At 55.5% G+C, this 20,365-nt stretch overlaps 1 protein-coding gene across 5 annotated transcripts in view; it reads right to left on the reverse strand.

The window, feature by feature from the left end:
• The window catches only part of CLIP2 (CAP-Gly domain containing linker protein 2), a 75,738-nt gene that overhangs the window by 15,268 nt on the left and 40,105 nt on the right, over positions 1-20,365 (reverse strand). For 4 of the 5 annotated variants that reach the window (XR_003003530.1, XR_003003531.1, XM_024747233.1 and 1 more), the window contains exons 4-10: positions 14,930-15,054; positions 13,229-13,442; positions 12,391-12,588; positions 11,364-11,467; positions 9,305-9,365; positions 3,074-3,178; positions 627-1,562 (exon numbers count right to left, since the gene is read on the reverse strand). Coding sequence is in view for 3 of the 5 variants with exons in the window: in XM_024747233.1 (XP_024603001.1) it covers positions 627-1,562; positions 3,074-3,178; positions 9,305-9,365; positions 11,364-11,467; positions 12,391-12,588; positions 13,229-13,442; positions 14,930-15,054 (1,743 nt within the window). In the remaining 2 variants the exon portion in view is untranslated. The remainder of the gene's footprint in view (positions 1-626; positions 1,563-3,073; positions 3,179-9,304; positions 9,366-11,363; positions 11,468-12,390; positions 12,589-13,228; positions 13,443-14,929; positions 15,055-20,365) is intronic. The other variant, XM_024747234.1, reaches the window with a different exon arrangement.

A 20,365-nucleotide genomic window follows, 5' to 3' on the forward strand; every position in this document is an offset into this window, starting at 1 on the left:
GCCCAGGCTACCCGGGGTCTTGGCCTCCCCAGCATGCTCAGCTGGGGCTTCTAGATTTGGAGCGAAGCTGATTCCAATGGCAGCAGCCTCTCCAGGGTCCCGCTCCAGGGACCACCCCACTCTTGGGAAAGCGGCTCAGTCTCATCAGGACCAGCAGGTGGGGGCCGCCCTCGGGTCCCCTAGGTCGGTGCTCGCCTTGGAGATGGGCAGGGTTTGCCCTCCACACGTCTGCCAGCCCAGTGCCAGTGCATCTGGTACTGGTGCCTTGGGGAGGCCCAGGAGCCTGCACAGGAGGACGTGTCTGGGGACTGGGAAGAAGGCCGTTCCCTGTGCCTAGATACACATCTCTCCAGGCCTGGCCTGTGGGGACCCAGCCAGGTCAGCTCAGACCGCCTTGGGGCCCCACAGTCACCCGGGCCTGCTGCCCTTCTAATGGAAGGACCTCCTCCTCTGAGCCAGGTGCCCTCCGATCTCGCACGGCGTGCTCCTGGGGGCAACGAGGACGCTTCCCTGGACTGGAAATAAAAGGTCAGTAGATGCCTAGACCCTCCCCAGCCAGGCCCTCGAGCCCGGACCGCTGCCGTCCGTGGTCCCCGCACAGCCAGGCAGGAGGGGTGGCCGCCTACGTTGGTGTGCTGGGTCGAACACAGGGACTCGACAGCCTGGAGTCTGTTTTCAGTGACCAGAAGCTTCTCCCGCAGCCTGTCGGCCTCCTGCTTGCTCTGGGCCTCCGAGCGCTGCAGCAGCTCATAATCTAGCATCTTCTTCTCGGCCAGGGAGATCTGCTCCTTGAGGAACGCAATGGCCTGCGCCTGGCCCCGGTACTCCACGTCCAGCTTCTCCAGCTCACGCCCCCGCAGCTCGGCGTCGCGGCACCGGTCCTGGGCCTCCTGCAGCTCTAGCCGGTGCTGGCTGGCCTGCACCTCCAGCTGGGCCCGCCAGTGCTGTTGCAGCCCGGCCAGCTCCTCCTGGGCCTCTTGCAGCTTCTGCCGCAGGCCCTCTTTCTCCTTCACGTGCATGGCCGTCTCGATGTCGTGCTTGGCCCGCAAGTTGCCCAGCTCCAGCTGGTGCTCCATCTTGATGCCCTCCATCACGGCCTTCAGCTCCCCGATCTCCTTCTGCTGGGCACCTGGGCTCGAGTTCAGGGTGGCCTTGAGGTCCTCCAGGGACTTCTGGTGGTCCAAGGCCAGCGAGTCCAGCTTGGACTTCCAGTTGTCCATGAGCCCCATGTTCTCGCTGGTGGCCTGCTGGACCTTGGCCTTGAGGTCCACCACCTCCTGCGCGTACTTCTCGTTGGCCGCCCGCAGCTTCTCCACCTCCGCCTGGTAGGCCCTCAGCGCCTTCTCGTACTTGTCCCTCAACATGCCGCTCTCCCTCTGGTGCTCCTGGCTGGCGGACAGCAGCCGCTCCCGCAGCCGCAGGGTCTCGGCGGCCTCGGGGTGATCGGCGGGTGGCGGGCCGGAGTGTAGCAGGCACTGCTGCAGCTCCTGGATCTCCCCGCGCCGCAGGCTCAGCTCCTCCTCCAGCTGCAGCACCCGTGACTTCTCGGCCACCGTGGTCAGCTACCGGGAGAGAGGGAGACCAGGGTCAGCGGGCCGGCTGGAGGGCACGGGGGAAGGCCGTGAGAAGGGAAGGATGCCCCACTCCACCTGAGTGCCGCCCTGCCCACCGCAGCTCCCAGGGAGGCTTCCCCGGCTTGTGTCCCAGTGACTCGGGGACTCCCTGGTCCCCGCTGCTCTAGGCGGTTTGGGAAAAATCGGTGGCAAAAGGAAACCATCTATTTGAGGTTATGGCTTTCTTCAAGTTCATGTTATTTTTAAAGGGCAGACACAACAGAGGGAATTCTGTACTATCCTGCTCTAGCAAAGTTCCAGCCGGAATGAGCTGATTCACAGAGAGGCCTTCTGGAAGGGGTGGCCAAAGAAGGGTCCGGTTTAATGTTTAACGCAGAAGAAAACAACAAAAAAAAGAATGCTCCCAGACCCTCCTTCTGATGGAAAACTCTGAGATCAGAGGCTCCACCCACCAGAAACCTACTTCGACCGTGTCAGTGATCACAGGTTTGGGTGCAATACATTTGAAAGTTTTAAATCTTTTACAAGCTTAAGAAATTTGTTTCTGAAGGTGACCTTTAGTTCAATAAACCTGCTTTTGTTTTTCTAATCAGGTTGAGCCCTAGAGAAAGATGCCTTGGTGTGGAGGGCTCCAGCCTGTCAACCGTGACTGGGTCGGTTTCTTCAAGCAGACTCCGTGTACATGCATGTGTACTGCACACGCAGTCACCTGGCAAAGGCCGGTGTGTGGACAGGGACCCGTGTGTGTGTCTCCAGACGCTCACGGGCACACACGTGCTCACTCGTGTACTGAGGCCGACCTGCGGAAACCAATGGTCGCCCACCCTACACCCACAGCCTGTGTACGGTGGTTTTCCCCAATCTCTGCTCTGTGGCTGCTTAACTCTATGGCCGGGGGAACTGCAGCTGGGCTGTCCGCTGGGCTGACCAGCTGTTTGGATGTGTGCCTGCATGGGGGCCCAGCCCCCGGGGCACGCATGATGGGCGTGGAGGGGCTAGCAGGGTCTGGAGACTGGACTTAGAACCATGCCCTGGGAATCAGGGGGCACTTCACTCCCACGCAGAGCTTTCCCTGGCCCGGGAACCACTCACACCCTGGGGCTGACACCGAGTCTCATGCCCTGGGAACACCCCACTCCCTCGAAGGCCCACCACTGCCCCAGGTCCTTCAGGTTGGCCCCGCATGCCATTCTATTTAAGACCCTCCAGGCTAAAGAAACCTGGATCCACAGTCTCCCAACCTCTGCCTTCCCCAGCCTGGGGAGAAGGGAGGCATGGATAGGTTGGCCACAGAAGGGGCAGAATGTTCCCAAGAGCCCCCAATTTCTGAACAAAACAAAGCACGGTCATGGCAACCTAAACCTCCCTAGAAGGGGTGCAAAAGGAAAAAAAAAAAAAAGTGAGGAGAGCGGCCAGAGAGAGAGAAAATAATAAAAACAGGGCAGCTGAAGGGGCATCAGCAGGCAAAGGCGCTGGTGGCAGGAGGTGGCGGCGGTTACCCTGTTGTCGGCTAATTCTCGGAGCAGCCGCTCGGCCTGCGCCTTCTCCAGTAGCAGGTGTTTCTCCAGCTCGCCAATGCGCGCGTGCTCCAGCTGCGTCTGGGTCTGGTCCACCCGGGGCGGGTGGCGAGGTGGGGACAGGAGAGAGGGGCACAGGGACAGGAAGCCGGAGGAAGAGAGAAAAAGAGAGAGAGAGGCAGGTCATCTTCTGTGCACAAGGCAGGAGAGCAGGTGAAGGAAAGAGAGGAGGTCTGGGGAGGCGGGGCGGGGTGGGCCTGCTGCCCGCCCCTCACTGTGTCCCCGCTGGGTGTGTTTAAGGGCAGAGCAGAGACTGCAGCAACCCTGCCCAAGCCGGCCCCTGGAAGGGGCGACAACGGGCACCCGGATCCCTTCTGTCACCCCCAGGTGGCCCTCCCCCTTGCAGCTCCGGGGCAGGAGCCAAAGCCTGCTCCTCCCCCCCACATCGGGAAGCCTAGGGCTGTTTCTCATTTTAGGCACAGAATCCTGCATACAGGAAGCCCCCGTAAATGACCCCAGGATTCCTGGCCCCCAGGCCTGTCTTAAAGGTCAAAGAACCGACTGAATGGGAGGTTTTCAAATATATCCATACGGTCAGGATTCTCCCGGCCAGGCCTCCTTAGCGGAGGCCGGACTAGGCCTCCCACCGCCCTGCCCCAAACCCGGCCCCAGCACTGCCCACTCCCCAGGCCCCGCCGAGGACGCCCGGCCTCCCGAAAGCACAAGAGCACTTTTGTCCCTGCCTCACAACACCCGCTTCACACACTGACAAAGCCCGACATTCTCAGGGCATCCAGGCTGGCATTTGGATTTCCCCTAAGAGATCTGTGAGGGCAGCAGAAGGCTGAAGGCCCAGGGTATCCAGAGGGGTCTGGACACCAAGCTCTCCATAGGGAGAAGCCAGGGTCTTCTGTCTGCATCCTCCCGCGCATCCCGTCATCGCCAAGGAGAGACGAGGTGAGAGCAAATCTGAGCGGCAGTTCAGGAGAGGCAGGGCTTAGCACCGTAGCCTATTGTGTGAAAACCAAGAATACGCCCGACACGGGCAAGGGTAATGGTGATGGTGTAGACTCACAGTATCGTCCCGGAAATACTCGTGCAGTTCAAGAGCTATAGAGACCTTTATGTCCTCTGGCCCGTGATCATATTCCTGTGAATTTTCCTAAAGGAACAAATGCGTCTTCTCTCTCTCCCCCCAAGAGGGCAGCATGCCCCAGTGCTAAAATACAGCCCTGCTCGGTCTCTTCCAGAAAATTACAGGCTGACGGTTGTGCCTCAACCCCAGCCTTGCAGGGGCCGTGTCACCTTGCTCCTCCTCTGATGACAGGCACAGCGACCCTGCCCGGGACCCACACTACACACAGCCTGATCACAAATACCATACCTGTGGCCCCAAGGGCAAGAAAAGCCTCCAGCTTCACAATTTCATGGGCAACTTCATTTGGTAGCCCCTACAAAAGGACCCTTCACTCTGACTTTCAGAACTCCCAGCCTCCTGGTCCATGGGGGCACAGGAGAACCCATAGGAGCTTGGGGCGGGGGGAGAGCCCCTGAAGCCTAGATTTTAGGTGAGATGGACGACCTGGGAGGATGTAATTTCTGTCTTACGTGCCAACTTTAGAACCCAAGCCCCGCCCCTCCCCCCCCCCAACACGGGGTATCTCGGTTATCTCCCTATCTCACAGTGGCCACTCCAGGGGGAAGACCTCAGGCTCAGAATCATCCAGCAACTTGGGGCAGCAGGAGCCCTAAACCTCAGACTTCCAGATTCTAGAGCCAGGGCCTCCCTACCCCCAAACCAGCCTGACTCCACGGAGGGGAGACATAGACTTCCAGCAGCAACACGGAGCAGTGACGGAAGCTCCTGAAGCGGGGGACTCCCTGTGTCCCTGCCCCCGTCCAAATCCCAGAAGCTCGGTGAAGCCTGGCCTGAGCCCTTGACCTACAGCTTTCCCCCTTCTCCTTGCACGCACGGTGTCTACCCCACTCCAAAGCACAAAGTTACTGCCTTGGGACGCCCCTCGGATAACAGAAGGCTGCTATTATTAATTGGGGAGGAGTCTCCCCAACTGCACCAGTGGCTCCTGAAGGCCAGAGGCACGTCGCCCCTCTTAATCTCCCTCCAGGCCTTGAGCTGCACAGCCAGTTCTCAACAAATAGCTGATTCTGACTTCTGACTCTTCCCCTTACAATGGGCGTTCCCATGCCAAGGAAAAATAACACCGAGGCGCTATTTGATTCACAAAACAATAACACAAACCCCTGGATGATAAAACAACAGCAAAACCCCAGTATCTTCAAGTCTAAAGTAGCTGCCTGATGTCCCCACCAGGGGGGCAGAAGGGAGTGGCACACGTTTTCATTAGGCAACATGAGGCCACGCCCATTCAAGAACCACAAAACATGTCCCCGGCCTGTTTTCCAGAAGCATCTCACCACGTTGTGCCCTGCTCTGGCATCGGGGACAGGAAGGAGAGCAAGACAGACAGGGGCCCACCCAAGGGGCTTACATCTGGGGAGGGATGCAAACAATACATGACCAGTGAGGACCATTTCAGACTGTGACTTGGCCTAGGAACAGAGCAAGGAGGATGAGGCAAAATCAAGGAGGCAGAGAAGGGCTCTCTGAGAAATACAATTTAATGGGAGACCTGCAGGAAAAGCAGGAACCGGCTGACCAGGGCAGGGGTAGAGGAGAAACGAGTGTTTCAGGCAGAGGAACCAGCACGTGTGGAAGCTCAGACAGAGCATGGGGTGCTCTAGCTCAGACAGGAGCCCCACACACCTGGAGCAGGGCTGGGTCCCCAGGGTCGTCCCTGGGCTACAGAGCCCGGCTTTTATCTAGAGTAGCGCCACCAGATGTGTGAGCAGGGAAGGGGCAGGATCTGATTTATGTTTTCAAGAGATTTGGTCATATGCTGTCTGCAGTTTGCTTCAGAATAACCTGAGAGAGGGCTGTGGATGGCGGTGACACAAGAGTGGCCAGGAGCTGATCATCGTTGAAGCTGGGCGATGGGTAAATGGAAGTGCATCATACCATCCTCTCTACTTATGTTAAAACTTTTTCCCAATGTTAAAAAATTTTAAAGATTCTTTTTTGAAGGCTATCTGGCTTCAGTGTGGACCAAGAGAGGAAACACAGGGGCCAAACAGAGGGGTAACTTGTCCCAGGTCACCCACTGTGACCTGGTCCAGGAAGGTGGCGGCGGGGATGAAGACAATTTTGGAGGCAAGGTCAAGTGGGTTTCTGGTGGAAGGACGAGGGAAAGAGAAGGTTCAAGATGAATTTTAGCTGTGGGGCCTGAGCAACCGTGTGGATTGTGGGGCTAATTACTGAGATGGGAAGGAAAAGGGGGGTGCGTGGTGAAGGGGAGGCAGGAACAAACGGAGAGATCTGTCTGGGGCACGTTACATGTGGGGGGTGCTGTCCTGGGCTGAAGAGCATCTCCCCAAATTTCATGTCCACCTGGAACCTCAGAATGTGACCTCGTTTTGAATAGGGTCTTTGCACATGCAAGTAGTTACGATGACATCATACTGGGTTAAGGTGGGTCTGATGACTAGTGTCCTTATGAGAAGGTCACGGGAAGAGACACAGGAACACACAGGGAGGAAGGCCACGTGACGACAGAGGCAGTGATGAGGCGACAAGCCGAGGAACACCAGTGGCTTCCAGCCATCCTACCAGAGCTGGGAGAGAGGCATGGGACTGACCATGTCCACACCTTGATTTCAGACTTGTGGCCTCCAGCACTGTGAGAGCATAAATGTGTGCTGTCTGAAGCCACTGAATTGTGGTAGTTTTTTCCTGAAGCCCCAGGAACTACTACAGGTAGCTGTCACTTGCTCTTCCTGGTGGGGATGTCCAGTAGGTATACTGGCGTGGAGCTCAGGGGAGGACCAAGGGAATCGTGGGCTTATAAAGGGCATTAATGCCACAGACTGGACGCTCTCAGGGAGAGTGTAGACTGAGACTGAGCCCCTGGACACGCCAACATTCAAGGTCAGGAAGGAGGTGAGAGGTGGGAATGGGGCACCTTGGGTAGCTGGGGGAGTGAGGACAGGAGAAGGACAAGCAGAGAACTGGGGTGACATAGCCGGAGGGGGACCAGAAGCTCAAGGATGTATTCTGGGTTTTAATTTTGACTTTTAAGACAGGTGAGGATGAGAGGGACTTTTGCCTTCTGGTTGCCTGAATATAGTCACAATAAAAACAGCAGCAACGGGGCTCTACTGCCCTTGGCCTGAATTAGCTGTCTGTCACTGTCTGCCCCACCCCCACGCCTCTCCCAGCCAAGGCTGATTGGATCTGGGCTGGACACCTGATCCAAAGCCGGCCAGCCCATTGGCTAGCCTGGGGCCAATCAGATTCTCCCAAGAGGACAGCTGGGAGACAGTGGGTGCTGGAGGCTGGGCGGATCCAGGAGGATGGGTGTCGGGGAGAAGGGAGCAGATGTGCCAGGAGACTTGCAGACACGGTGACAGACAGAAAGACTGACCATGAGTCATGAGAAGAGGGAGGCCCCTCAGTGTGGGAGAATAGGCTTCATTTCTGATGCTGTTCCTCCTTCTGGTTCCCTGAACTGCCTGCCACTGGGGCTGTGAGACTTCCCTGCAGCCTTTCAGTAACCCCCGGATGACTGGAGTTAGCGGGAGGGGTCTCTGTTCTTTGCAACCACAGGTGCTTTTCCCAGAAGCCCCCCCCGCCCAGCCTCTGCAGGAGGGCAGCCGCCCAGCAGGAGAGCCTGCTAAACATAACCACATGACCTGCCCCCTTGGCTAAGACGGAAACGTACACTGGAACACCCTGATACCAGGCTGGGGTCCCTACACCAGGTTGTGCCCCAGTATCCATCCCTTAAGCTCAGGCATCAAAACCCGCCTCAACAGGGGCAGCTGTCCGTGACCCTAGGTCACACATGTCTCTCCCCGAGCCGTGGTCATCCAGGGACAGGACAGCCATGCACACAATTTTGCTGGGTGTTGGAAGTCATAGGGGTCTTAACACGGCTTTGTCACGAAATCAGAAACCGTAATTTCCCATTGGAGCTCAGGCATGATCTAGTGCAGTGATTCCCAAAGCATGGTCCCCAGACCAGCATCACCTGGCGACTTGTTAGAAATGCAGATTCTCGGGGCCCACCCAGACCTACCGAACGGCCACTCAGGCCAGGGCCCAGCATTTCGTGTCTGAACACACCCTCTAGGTGATGAATTCTCAAGTCTGAGAATCACTGACCTAGTTCAACCTCCTCATTTTACAGAGGAGCAAACAGAGGCCCAGGGAAAGGAAGAGGCTGCCCAAGGCCAATTAGGGCCAGGACCAGAGTGTGGAGAGGGACTGAACTGACTGCCCCCTGCCCCATCTGACGATTCTGGGAGTCCTTGTCTTTCGTCACCTCCCAGGGAGCAGGAAGGGTCTCAGTGGAAAGGCACTCCTGCCCACCCAACTGTGAGCAGGCCTAGTGAGCCCCGTGGTCTCCAGATGATTTGGTGAGGGGGGCTAGTGTTTGTCTTGGGGGGCAGGGATCCTTAAGTGCTTTACTCATCGATGCGAGCATCCTTCATCCCTCAGCTCAGAAAAGGTGGGGTGGATTGCAGAGTGAGAGTGAAAGGTCCAGACCCCTCGTCCAGGTGCTATAACTGAGGAGGCGCTGTAACTGGCCATTCTTCCGGGCTGGATGCAGGAGTCAGGAGTCCTGGGTCCTGGTCCCACTGGCTGCTGACTTGTTCCATGACTGGAAGGGTCCCTTTGCCTTTCTGAGCCTGTTTTCCCGTCTATAAATTCTGTGACTCAACCATTTGGCTATTTCCAGCCAAAATTTTACATGGAATTCAAGACGAACAAAGGGCCCAGGGAACACCTTTAGGGCTACTGCCCAAGAAAGAAGGGACGGGGGAGCCTGGCCACTATGTCCTCAGGCCCAGCTCTGTGGATGCCTTGGGTCCATTCCACCCAGCTGCTGACACAGGAAGCATGGCCCCTTTGGGGCTCCTGGAGCTGTGCCATTCCCACTTCTGACACCTGAGTCTCTCATGTCCGCCACCTCCCCCCGGGGTATGATCTTTGACCCTTCCCCATTTCTTCCTTGCAATACCCCCTGCCCCCTCCCAGGGGGCCCAGAGTTGCTGCCTAGACCTCATGGCCATTTGCCCTTCGAGGGCTGGGCTTGGGGTGCAAGCCTGGGGTGGGGGGGGGCCTTTGACCATTACCTCCAGGTCTCCCTTGGTGATGGACTCTTCCTCCACTCGGAACTGCAGGTCCTCCACCTTCCTGCAGGGGGAGAGGGGGCTGAGTGAGCTTCACCCAGAGGGGTGGGCTTTGCCAAGTCAGCAATGGCAGAGAGAGCCAAGGCCACAGGTGGCCCAAAGTCCACACTCAGGTTATGCAGAAGACACTGCCCAGAGCCCCAAGTTCCTGGAAACATCCAGCCCTCCCAATTTACTGATCCATGCTCTACGCAGAGAACACTGGCTTCTCTAAAATAGACACTGCTTTGGGAAAGATCCCCAGTGTTCTCCTTACTTGCTGCAAGAAATAAATCCTTCCTTCTGCAAAAAAAAAAAATAATTAAAACACACACACACACACACACACACACACACACACACACACACACATATAAAATAGGAATGTTTAATGCAGCATCCTTCCCCGCTAGGGTGGTTATGGAAATAAATAACAGAATGGATAGTAAATGGAAGCACTAACAGCTGTTTTCATCACAGCAGGGAACAGACATGTCGCATGGAACAGTCTGTGGGGAAGGAGGCCAGGTGGGCTTCTTCCCCTACTGACCCCATTCTCATTCCCTCCCCTCCAAATCAGGGCCCAGAGCCCCAGCCCCCACTGCTTGGGCTGCTCCCTGATGTGGAGGGCCCCCAACGCCCTGCTGCAAGGGTGGGGCCCACCCTCAAGGAGACACACCCACCCATCCCTGAGAGAGCACAGGGAAGAGACACAGGCACATTACAGCTCACAAAGCTGCCACTCCTGGGGCCTCGTGACAGCTCCCAGCAGAGGATGAAACTAAGGCCCAGAAAGGGCCAGTGACCTGCCCAAGGTCACACAGCAAGTGCAGGGCAATGCTGGGACTTGCACCCAAGCCTTCCTGAACACAACTCCCACGACGTCTCAAAGATCTGTTTTTGTTTGTTGGCATCAGGCACGTTGCCATGGGAACCAGATGTGTGGGCCCCACCGACCCTCTCAGGCAGATATGAATAAGCCCTCCTGTCTCCAGGTCAGACAGTAACAACAGCCCGTGGAGCACATGGCTCAGCTGAAAGCCCAAAACCAGACCCAAGTCGGGGGGAGGTGGAGGGCTGGGTCTGGGAGGTACTGCTGTGCAGGGGAGCAGAGGAAGCTGCAGAAATCTGTGTGTCAGCAGCTAGGAGACAAAGAGAGGCTTCTGGGCTGAGGGAAACGCTTGTCAGGCCGTAGTCAGCTCTGAGTCCCACCAGGTGACCCAGGACCAAGTCAGGCCAGAGTCCCCACACAGAGGGAACACAACCCCCACTTGCCGCTGGCAGGACAGCAAGAGCCAGTGGCACCACTAACAGGCTGGTGACCTCAGGCAAGTCCGTTCCCTGCTCTGAGCCTCAGTTTTCTTATCTGTGGCCTGGGGGGCAATACCTGTCTCCTGGGCTAACTGTAAGCCAGAGAGAGACAGAGCAGGTAAAGCGCCCGGCCCCGGGGCTGAGCCCCAGGCGCAAGGTGTTTCCAGGGGCCTTTTCCTGCTGCTTCTCTGAGCCTCGGTTTCCTGACACATGAAATGGGAATGAAGCTTCAGGACACGGGCTGTGAGCTCCATGCGAGGGACCTGATGCAGAAGGGGTGTTCCCTGCGCTGAACTGGGTCACGGGCTGGGGACATCGGATGCACGTCTCCCTAGTGAGAGGTCCCCCCACCTGCCTGGGCGTTCTCATGACGCTGCGTGAGCCGAACTGGGCAGGAACGGTGAACCCCATGTCAGGAAGGAAAACAGTGACGTATGTAGTGTCTCCCACGTGCTCAGTGTCATGCTGGGTGCTTTACTGGAGTTATCTTGTAAGTCCTCCCAACAGCCTGCAGAGATGGGGATCATCACCCCACTTTGCAGATGAGACGACTAAGGCCCACAGAGCTCATGTCACCAGCCCAGGTGACACGGCCAGTACGTGGTGGAGGCGGGGTTTGTGCCTGCTGGTTCTGAGCCTTGCTTTTCCTGGTCATCCTTAATGAGGCTCTGGGAAAGTGTCCCGCCAGGACCAGGACAGGAGCGGCACCTACCTCCTCTCCTCCTCCAGCTGGTTGGACAGGTCCACCTTCTCTTTCCGCACGCTCTCCACCAGCAGCCGGGCCCGCTGCAGCTTCTCCTCTGCCTCTGCAACATACTGGGCCCCGAGTGAGGGCCAGGACAGGGTCAGCCTCCTCCTGGGGACCGGGAGCCAGGTGGGGGAGGGGTGGGTGTGGAGGTGGTGCAAGGAGCCAGGCCTGGAACCCAGCCACCCCTACTCCCCTGCCAGCCCTAGTCTGACCGGAACTGTGGACCTAGATGTGAGGGAAGAGGGCCGGCTGAGTGCCAGGAATGGGAACCTCAGGTCCACCTGCCCCCAGTACCTGCCACCTCCCTCAGCCCTTGAGGGCCTAAGACCTACTGTCTTGTCAAGGCCCCTGTCACGGCACACACATGAGCTTGGCCTTAGTAATTCCAGAACCCGAGGGAAGAGTGAGCCTGGCTCCAAATGGGGACAGGGGCCTAGGAGGGAGCTCCCACATGGGGAACAAGCAGCAGGGAAGGGTAGACACATGACAGCAGCAGAGTCAAGGCTATGGGCGAGGACTTCCTTCCCTGAAACCCAACCCAGGAATCAATCTGCTCGAAAGCACCATCTGAAATGTGGACAGATGTACCCCAAAAATGTTTACATCAGGATTATTTAGAAAAAGTGAGGAATTGGAAAACCACCTAAACACCAGCAGGGGACAGGCCACGTCAGTAAGGACACGGCCCGCAACAGACGGCCACGCAGTCCTTCAAACGGGGAAGAATTTTCCATGACCTAGAAATCGTGCTCGCACTATAGGAAGTAGGAAAAAGCAGGACACGCAACTTTGTATCGAGGTTCTGGAGGTGGAATGTGGACCTACCGCTGGAAGGAAATTCACCAGGAGGATGAGGGGTGCTGGTAATGTGCGTCTCAGTTTTCTCTGCACACCCCAAGTTCTGCTCACTGAGCGTGACTGAGGGACAAGACTGGCCCGAGGAGACCGCTGGTGCCCTCCGGGTGCTCCGTGGCCCTGCCTGCCCACCCACCTGCTCATGCTGTGCCTTGAGCAGGGCGATCTCCTTCTCCACCTCACAGATGTGGCTCGTGGCCTTGGCCACCTCGGCCCGCTCCAGGTCCCGTTCAGCCAGCAACTGCTCGATGTGCTGCTGTTTCTCCTTCAGCGCCTCTTGCAAGGCGGTCGTGCCCGAGATCTTGCGGGCATAGCGCGAAGAGGTCTCCGTGAGCTGCAGGAAGGCGTGGGTGCAGGCAGGACTCAGGGATGCGGAGCACCGTCCAGGCAACCCACCACTACCCAGCAAGTGGGGGGCCCAAGTGCCTCAACTCCTGGGGCTCGGTTCCTCCCCTCCCAGGGCCCTAGACAGTCTGCCTAGTTATGTAAAGGGGATCATGATGTTTGCGATCCAGGGAACTTCCTGCTCTCAGGAGAGTCACAGCCCCTGGGGGTCTGCCTCAAGGTGGGCTCTCTCACCTGGGCCACCTTCTCCTGGACTAGGAGGAACCTCCCGTGTAGACAGAGCTCGGCTGGAAGGGCAACCTCACCTTCCCTCCTCACCCAAGGTGGCTGTGCCAGCCTTTCTAAAGCACCTGCCCTGCACCTGTATCACCTGTGTGCACCTGTATTACCTGCCCTGCCTCTGTATGACCCTCTTTAACTCCCAGGGAAGGGCTTAAGCTACTGACAAATCGGTAATATAAAAATAACAATACATGTAAATGGGTCAATTTCTCTGTTAAAAAATATACACTTTCATCTTTGTTCAAAAACTCCAAACTGACGGATGCCTGGAACCAGAGCAAGTCAGGGGACAACTGGGTCTCTCTGTCCCCGCCCCACTCCCATACACACACCAGGGTATCCCTCACCAGGCCACTGCGGCTGGGCCGGCCCCCCACGGAGGAGGCCACAGAGCTGACGGAGCTGATGGAGGAACTGCTGGGACTGTGGGTCAGTGCCGAGACTCCCATGGCCATGCGCTTGGTCTTCTTGGCCTTGGCTGGGCTGGTGGATGGGAAGCCGATGCGGATTACCTTGTGGATGGGCGCGAAGAGACCAAACTTGGGTGGGCACTGGAAGTACCTGGAGAGGTAGGAGAGACCATGCTGCTGTCACGGCCCCATAGCCTGGAGCCTGGCCTGCCTCCCCTACCTCTTCAGAGCCCAGCAGAGAGAGGCTTCTCCTGGGGGACCCGTCACCCACACCCTAAGACCAATAGACAGGACTCCCAGAAAGGGAACAGAGGTGAGCAGGGCCTGATATTCTGCATAGCCATGAACAGCGGTTGGGCATATTTCTGGGGGATGGGGGAGTAACAATTACCGAGCACCTGCTCTATGCCAGTCCCTTTACATAAATGCTCATTTCGATCCCCCAACCACTCTATTGTTATCCATATTTCACAGATGAGATTTAGGCTCAGAGAGGTTAAGTAACCTGCCCACAGTCAGAGAGCTGGTTAAATGGCAAAGCTGAGACTGGACCCAGTGGACTCCAAAGCCCACTGTGCTTTGTGTCCCAAACATCAGTCAGAGGCCCCCAGCCGTATCTGCAGCCCCACTCTCACGGCTGCCTCTGGACCACCCCCAGCCCCAAGGCTCTCTGCCCATGGAGCCCCCGAATGGAGAAGCAGAAGCCTGAAGGAGGCACCTTAGGCGTGGGGTGAGGGATGCTGCCCAACCTGTCCCTGGATTCTGAAAGCAAGAGTAAATTGAGAGAAACATCCGTCTTGAAAACAGGAAGGCAAGTGTTGTCATGGAAGTCTGGATCATCTTCTCTCAAAACCTCTCTAGCCATGGATTCCACGTGGGACCAGGGACCTAGTTCTATCCAGTTTCCCGCTCACCTTGAAACTGCCACCCCACCTGCCTCTTCCCACATTCAGGTCTTTGTGCAGCCTGACCCCCAGCCTAGCACACCTCCCTTCTCAGAGCTGTCACAGCCTCACCTGGACGACAGAACCTAGCCCAGGGACGCCAACACAGGCTCGCAGGCCACCGTGCCTTACCCCACACCCCTGACACTACTCAGCGATAGCACCAACCCCCCCCTCAAAGGGCCCAGGCATGGCCTTAGACCTTCTCAACCCAGCATTCCTGGCAGTCAATTCCCTTTAATCAGAGATGCTGAGAAACCTGGGACCCAGCTGTGACCCTAACCTTGGCTGTAGAGCACCAAGCACTGTCTGATTATTTCCTGTGTCACCCAGGGCAACTCTCAGAAGGCAGGACCCCTGCCTCTCCTTTTCTGGTGCTCCCACCTCACTTAGTCATGGGTGGCAGGGGGAGGGGAACCCAGGGACAGATGACTCTCCTAGCGTTTGCTCGTGACTCTCTGTGTGACCTTGAGCAATGACCTCTCTGGCCTTGGTTCTCTGATCTATAAAATGGGGTGATATTCCCACCACCTGCTTCCGTGAGCTGCTATGACAGAAGGGAGGTGGTAGCATCTGTACATGGTATCTAGCACAGCCACCCAGATGCTTAACACTGGCATTCTCAGATGCCCCAACCCCGACCCCTGCACCCACCCTAGGAGAAGAGGACTCCCTTCCTCCCTCCCCACCATACCTGGTGCCCGCCACTGCCCCATCGTTCTTCCCAAGGGGCTCGTCCAGCTCCACGCCACACCACTCGCCCTTGGCAAAGTCTGTCTCCCCGACGTACCGTACCACACCAGTCTTCGTCCCACCAACCTACAGGCACACAGAGAGACTCAGGTCCAGAGGATGCAGTGGGAACTGCAGAGATGGCACAGGCAACCAGGTGCCCGGGCTCATCCCACGCCCCCCTTCCAGTGTGCAAGGGCCAGGGGAGATGAGGAGGAGGCCCAAGGACAGCTGGGAGGGGTACAGGTATAAACAGTGCTTCCCAGGGCTGTCCCGAGCAAGAGCTCTGGAGTCAGGAAGACAGACCTGCGTTCAAACCCTGCCATTCACAAGCTGTATGAGCTTGGGCAAGTTACCTAACCTCTCTGAGCTCCAGCATCTTCACCTGTCAAAATGGCTTTTGTGAAGATTAAGTACTAAATGTGCAGTGTCTGGAGCATACTAGAGTCTCAATAAACGTTATCCTTAAAAATGGTTTAGGGGGTGGGAGGGAGACGCAAGAGGGAGGAGATGGGGGATATATGGATATGTATAGATGATTCACTTTGTTATAAAGCAGAAACTAACACACCATTGTAAAGCAATTATACTCCAATAACGATGTTTTAAAAAAAAAAAAAAAAAGGTTTAGGGAATTCCCTGGCAGTCCAGTGGTTGGGACTCCACGCTTTCACAGCCGAGGGCCCGGATTCAATCCCTGATCAGGGAACCAAGATCCCACAAACCGAGCTGTGTGGCCAAAAGGAAAACAAAAAAATGGTTTGAATGGAGGTTGCCAGGAGCTGGGCAGGAAGGGAAGTGGGGAGTTGTTTAATGGGAATACAGTTTCAGTTTCGCAAGATGAAGAAGACCTGTGGCACAACGATGTGGATACACTTAATACTACTGGACTGTGCGCTCACAAATGGTTAAGAAGGTGAATGTTACGCACATGTAACGTAATAACTCAGGACAGGCCAATAATCAGGAATACTACTGTAACAACGATTTAAAAAACTTTCAATTCAAGTTATATATATACATAAAGTTTTACATATATATATATACACACACACTCCCAAAGCCTTAAAAAACCTTCTAAGTTTCTCCACCTCTCCCCAGAAGCACTTTCACTCTTTAAGAGGAAGTTTTTGGTGTCGACCTCCAAATTTCTAAATGACATGCTAATATTGCTACTTGTCAATTTTTCAATTTGGGGGTGACATCCATCTACGTCTCATCAGGGAAGGGCAGGCGCTGCCTCCCCATCACCAGGCTGCACACACCCCTACTGGGTTTCTACCCCTGCCACGCAGTGAGGGCTTCATTTTGATCAGACTCCATTAAATAAATTAATAAGTTAAATTTATTAAATTTAATTTCCTTAAATGTATCTTCTAGTACTTCTATCTTAAGTTTATCTTCTAGTACTTCTGTGATGTTTCTTATATCTGCAATCAGATTTTTCATTATCCAGAGCTTTTTTGTTGAATATCCGTATTTATATTCCGTGGCCTTCTGTTCAGATTTGACACTGGTATCACCTTCTCTTATTTCTCACAGGACCGGCCACCTTCCCCAGAGAAGCTTCTGTGCCCTCTAGAGGGTGCAGGCTTGGCCGCCAGTGATCTAGGAGCTGAATGAGGGAGAAGCCAGTGGGAAAAAGGGGCTCAGCTTTTAGGATAGACATGTTCATTTAATCCTCCCTTTTCAGTCCAACATGCCAGGGGTTCCGCCATCCAAAGACTCCTTCTCTGAACCTCTCACGAGACAACCACTCATCCCAGACGTCCGCTGGAGGGGCAGTCACCGCACAGAGGGGACCCTAGGCAGGGAGGTGGAGTCTGAAGATTTTTCAAACGTCAGCTCCATTTCCAGAGGCCACCATACGGCTGACTTCCGATCCTCAGGGGGCTTCTGAGGGAAACACTGATTGCTTCTCTGCTTTCCCTGCGGCTGTCTGTGCGCTGGGCTGCACTGGGTTTCCAGTGGTATTTCTGCTGTCTCCTCTCCTGTTCTCTTTGTCCTTGAGGTTTAATACCTTTTTTTTTTTTTAAATCCCTTCACTGTCATTCTAGTGCAAATTCAGGAAAGGGTGAAAATAAATGTGTGTGTTTATCTACTGTGTTTATCTGAACCAGAATAGGACTTTCTAAATGTTACCTTCTCTGACACCCTTAAGTATGCCTCAGGTGTGCCCGAAAGGAACCAGCTCGCTAATTAAAACTCACTCTAGGGGATTCCCTGGTGGCGCAGTGGTTGAGAGTCCACCTGCCGATGCAGGGGACACGGGTTCGTGCCCCGGTCCGGGAAGATCCCACATGCCGCGGAGCGGCTGGGCCCATGAGCCATGGCCGCTGAGACTGCGCGTCCAGAGCCTCTGCTCCGCAACGGGAGAGGCCACAACAGTGAGAGGCAATTTCGTAAGGACTGGCTATGTGCCAGGCACACTGAAGACATGAATTCTAAACCTTGCAATTCAGGAGCTCCCTGGTGGCCTCATGGTTAGGATTCGGCGCTTTCACTGCCGTAGCCCGGGTTCAATCTCAGGTTGGGGCACTAAGTCCCGCGTGCCGCGACGCACAGGAAAAAAACAAAACAAAACAAATCCCCAAAGCCATAAGGGAATACTACGAACAATTACATGCCAACAAATTCGACAACCTAGAAGAAGTGGACAAGTTTCCCCCTCACCAGACCCCACTGCATGTGTGCCAGGCCCTGCCCTCCAAGGTATGAGGCCTTTCCCTTCTTTCTTTTTTTATTATATTTAACCTGTCTTTACTGTACAAAATTAATAGACTTTTTTTAAGATGTTGCTTTTTAAAATTCATTTATTTGGCTGCATCAGGTCTTAGTTGTGGCACGTGGGATCTCCATTGCAGCGCGTGGACTTCCCTCTAGTTGCAGCGCGAGGGCTCAGTAGTTGTGGTGTGTAAGCTTAGTTGCCCTGCAGCATGTAGGATCTTAGTTCCCCAACCAGGGATTGAACCCGCACCCCCTGCATTGAAAGGCGGATTCTTAACCACTGAACCACCAAGGAAGTCCCTAATAGACTTTGCTTTATAGAGATATTTTAGGTTTCTGGAAAATTTGAGCAGAGAATTCCCATATATCCCCTCATCTCTCGCCCTTACAGTTTCCCCTCTCATTAACACCCTGCATCAGTGGGGTGCATTTATTACAATGGTGAGCCAACAAACTGTTATTAATTAAAGTCCACAGTTTACATTAGGGTTCACTCTTGGTGTTGTACGTTCTATGGATTTTGAGAAATATATATAATGACTCGTACCCACCATTATAGTATCATACAGAATAGTTTCACTGCCCTAAAAATGATCTGTGTTCCACCTATTTATCCCTCCCTCCCCTACCCCCTGGTAACCAACGATCTTTTACTGTCCCCAAAGTTTTGTCTCTTCCAGAATGTCATACAGTTGGAATCATATAGTACGTGGCATATTCCCACTGGCTTCAGTCACTTAATACTATGCATTTAAGGTTCCCGAATGTCTTTTCATGGCTTGACAGCTCAGTTCCTTTTAGCCTTGAATAACACTCCGCGGTCTGGATGCACCTTAGTTTATTTATCCATTCACCTACTGAAGAACATCTCGGTTGCTTCCAAGTTTTAGTAATTAGGAATAAAGTTGCTAGAAATATTTGTGTGCAGGTTTTCATGCAGATATGTCAGCTCATTTGCGTAAGTACCAAGGAGCAGGACTGCTGAATCGCATGGTGAGAGTATGTTTAGTTTTGTAAGAAGTGGCCAAGCTGTCTTCCTAAGTGCCTGTGCATTTTGCATCCTGGCCCTCCCCAGCAATGCACCAGAGTCCCTGTAGTTCCACTAAGGGACTGTCCCTCCCCACACCCCCACTGGGGGACAGGCTGGGCCCCAGTCTCTGGAGGGATGAGCCCTACCCGCTCCTTTTCCAGCCCCTGAGGGTTATCTGTGAGGCTGGAATCCCCACTGGCCTGGGCCAAAGAGCGACTACATCCCGGGTCTCATAAAACAAGGGAGGTGGGTAGATTGAATTTATCTGTTTCTCCGGGATTTTCCTCTGAGGAAGTTAAAACAGGTGACTCGTTTAAAATAAACCCATGCGTCTCGCCCACAAGGACAGACAGCTCTGCCATCAGGAGGCTGGGGCAAGTCCCCCCGTCTCACAGGGCAGCCATGAGGGTCCAGTGAGGGGCTCATTTCTAAGGCCTGGGGCAGCATTTGCTGGGCCGCTGGGGCGGAAGAGCAGAGCAAGCGGGGAAGGAGGGGGTCCTGGTAGGAAAGAGGCTGCCCGGGAGAGACGGGCAGGTGAGTGGTGCCATTGGGCCACCTTCAGGGAGATGAGTGTACAGAGGTGAGCAGCCCCTCTCAGTGATCCTCCCTGACCATGTCCACAGTCGCTGACCTGAACAGCTAGTGAGGGGCATCTGGGGCTCAACTAGCTTTTGCGGCATCGACGTCATACACAAGGTACCTCACTTGCTCTCAGGACCACCTGGCAGGGCCGTGAGTCATTCACTGAGCAGGAAGGTTTGAGCGCCTTCCTGGCACCAGGCTCTGTTGCAGGCACTGGGGGAGCAACCATGTGAGCAAAACACCACAACCTTCCTCGTCAGGGCGGGAAGCAGACAGCCCAGCAGTAAGTGAGTAAATGCTGTCATTCCAGGCGGATGACAAGGGCTACGTGGAAGAGTACTGGAGGGCCCCGTCTCCAAGAGGTGACATTGGCACAGAGGCCTAACGGAAGCGGGACAGTGAGCTGTGGGGAGCCCTGGGGTCAGAGTCCCAGGTGGAGGAGGTCAGCAGGGCACAGCAGAGGCACTGGCCTGGTACGGGAGCAAAGAGAAGGAGGCCAGGGCGGCCGAGTGCAGCCAGGACGGAGGGCGAAGTCAGATCATACGAGGGTGGGCGGGCAGACCACAAGGGTCTGGGGGCCATGGGAAGATGGGTGAGTTTTATCCCACATGAGACGGGGGCTCCTGGAGTGTTGGGCCCTGAGTGGGGGCAGGGAGACCAAGGAGGGAGCGGTTCCATTGCTGGAGAGAGAGGACCTGCCCACAGAGGTGGTGGGCTGGGGTCAGGGAGACCAAGGAGGGGGCGGTTCCATTGCTGGAGAGAGAGGACCTGTCCACAGAGGTAGTGGGCTGGGGGCAGGGAGACCAAGGAGGGCGCGGCAGTTCCACTGCTGGAGAGAGAGGACCTGCCCACAGAGGTGGGGGGCTGGGGACCAATTGGGGTGTATTTTGGAGGCAGTACCAGAGGCCTGATTATGAATCACGTGGTCAGGAGGAGAGAAAAACAGGATGTAAGGCCAACTGCCAAGTTCCTGGATTGGTCTGCTGGAGACACACGTGTGCCATTTACTGAGATGGGGAGGATGGGGGGAGGACGGTGGGGCGGGGGAGCAGGTCGGGG

Source organism: Neophocaena asiaeorientalis, unplaced genomic scaffold (genome assembly GCF_003031525.2).
Source record: "Neophocaena asiaeorientalis asiaeorientalis breed wild unplaced genomic scaffold, Neophocaena_asiaeorientalis_V1.1 scaffold607, whole genome shotgun sequence".
Taxonomy (NCBI): Eukaryota; Metazoa; Chordata; class Mammalia; order Artiodactyla; family Phocoenidae; genus Neophocaena; species Neophocaena asiaeorientalis.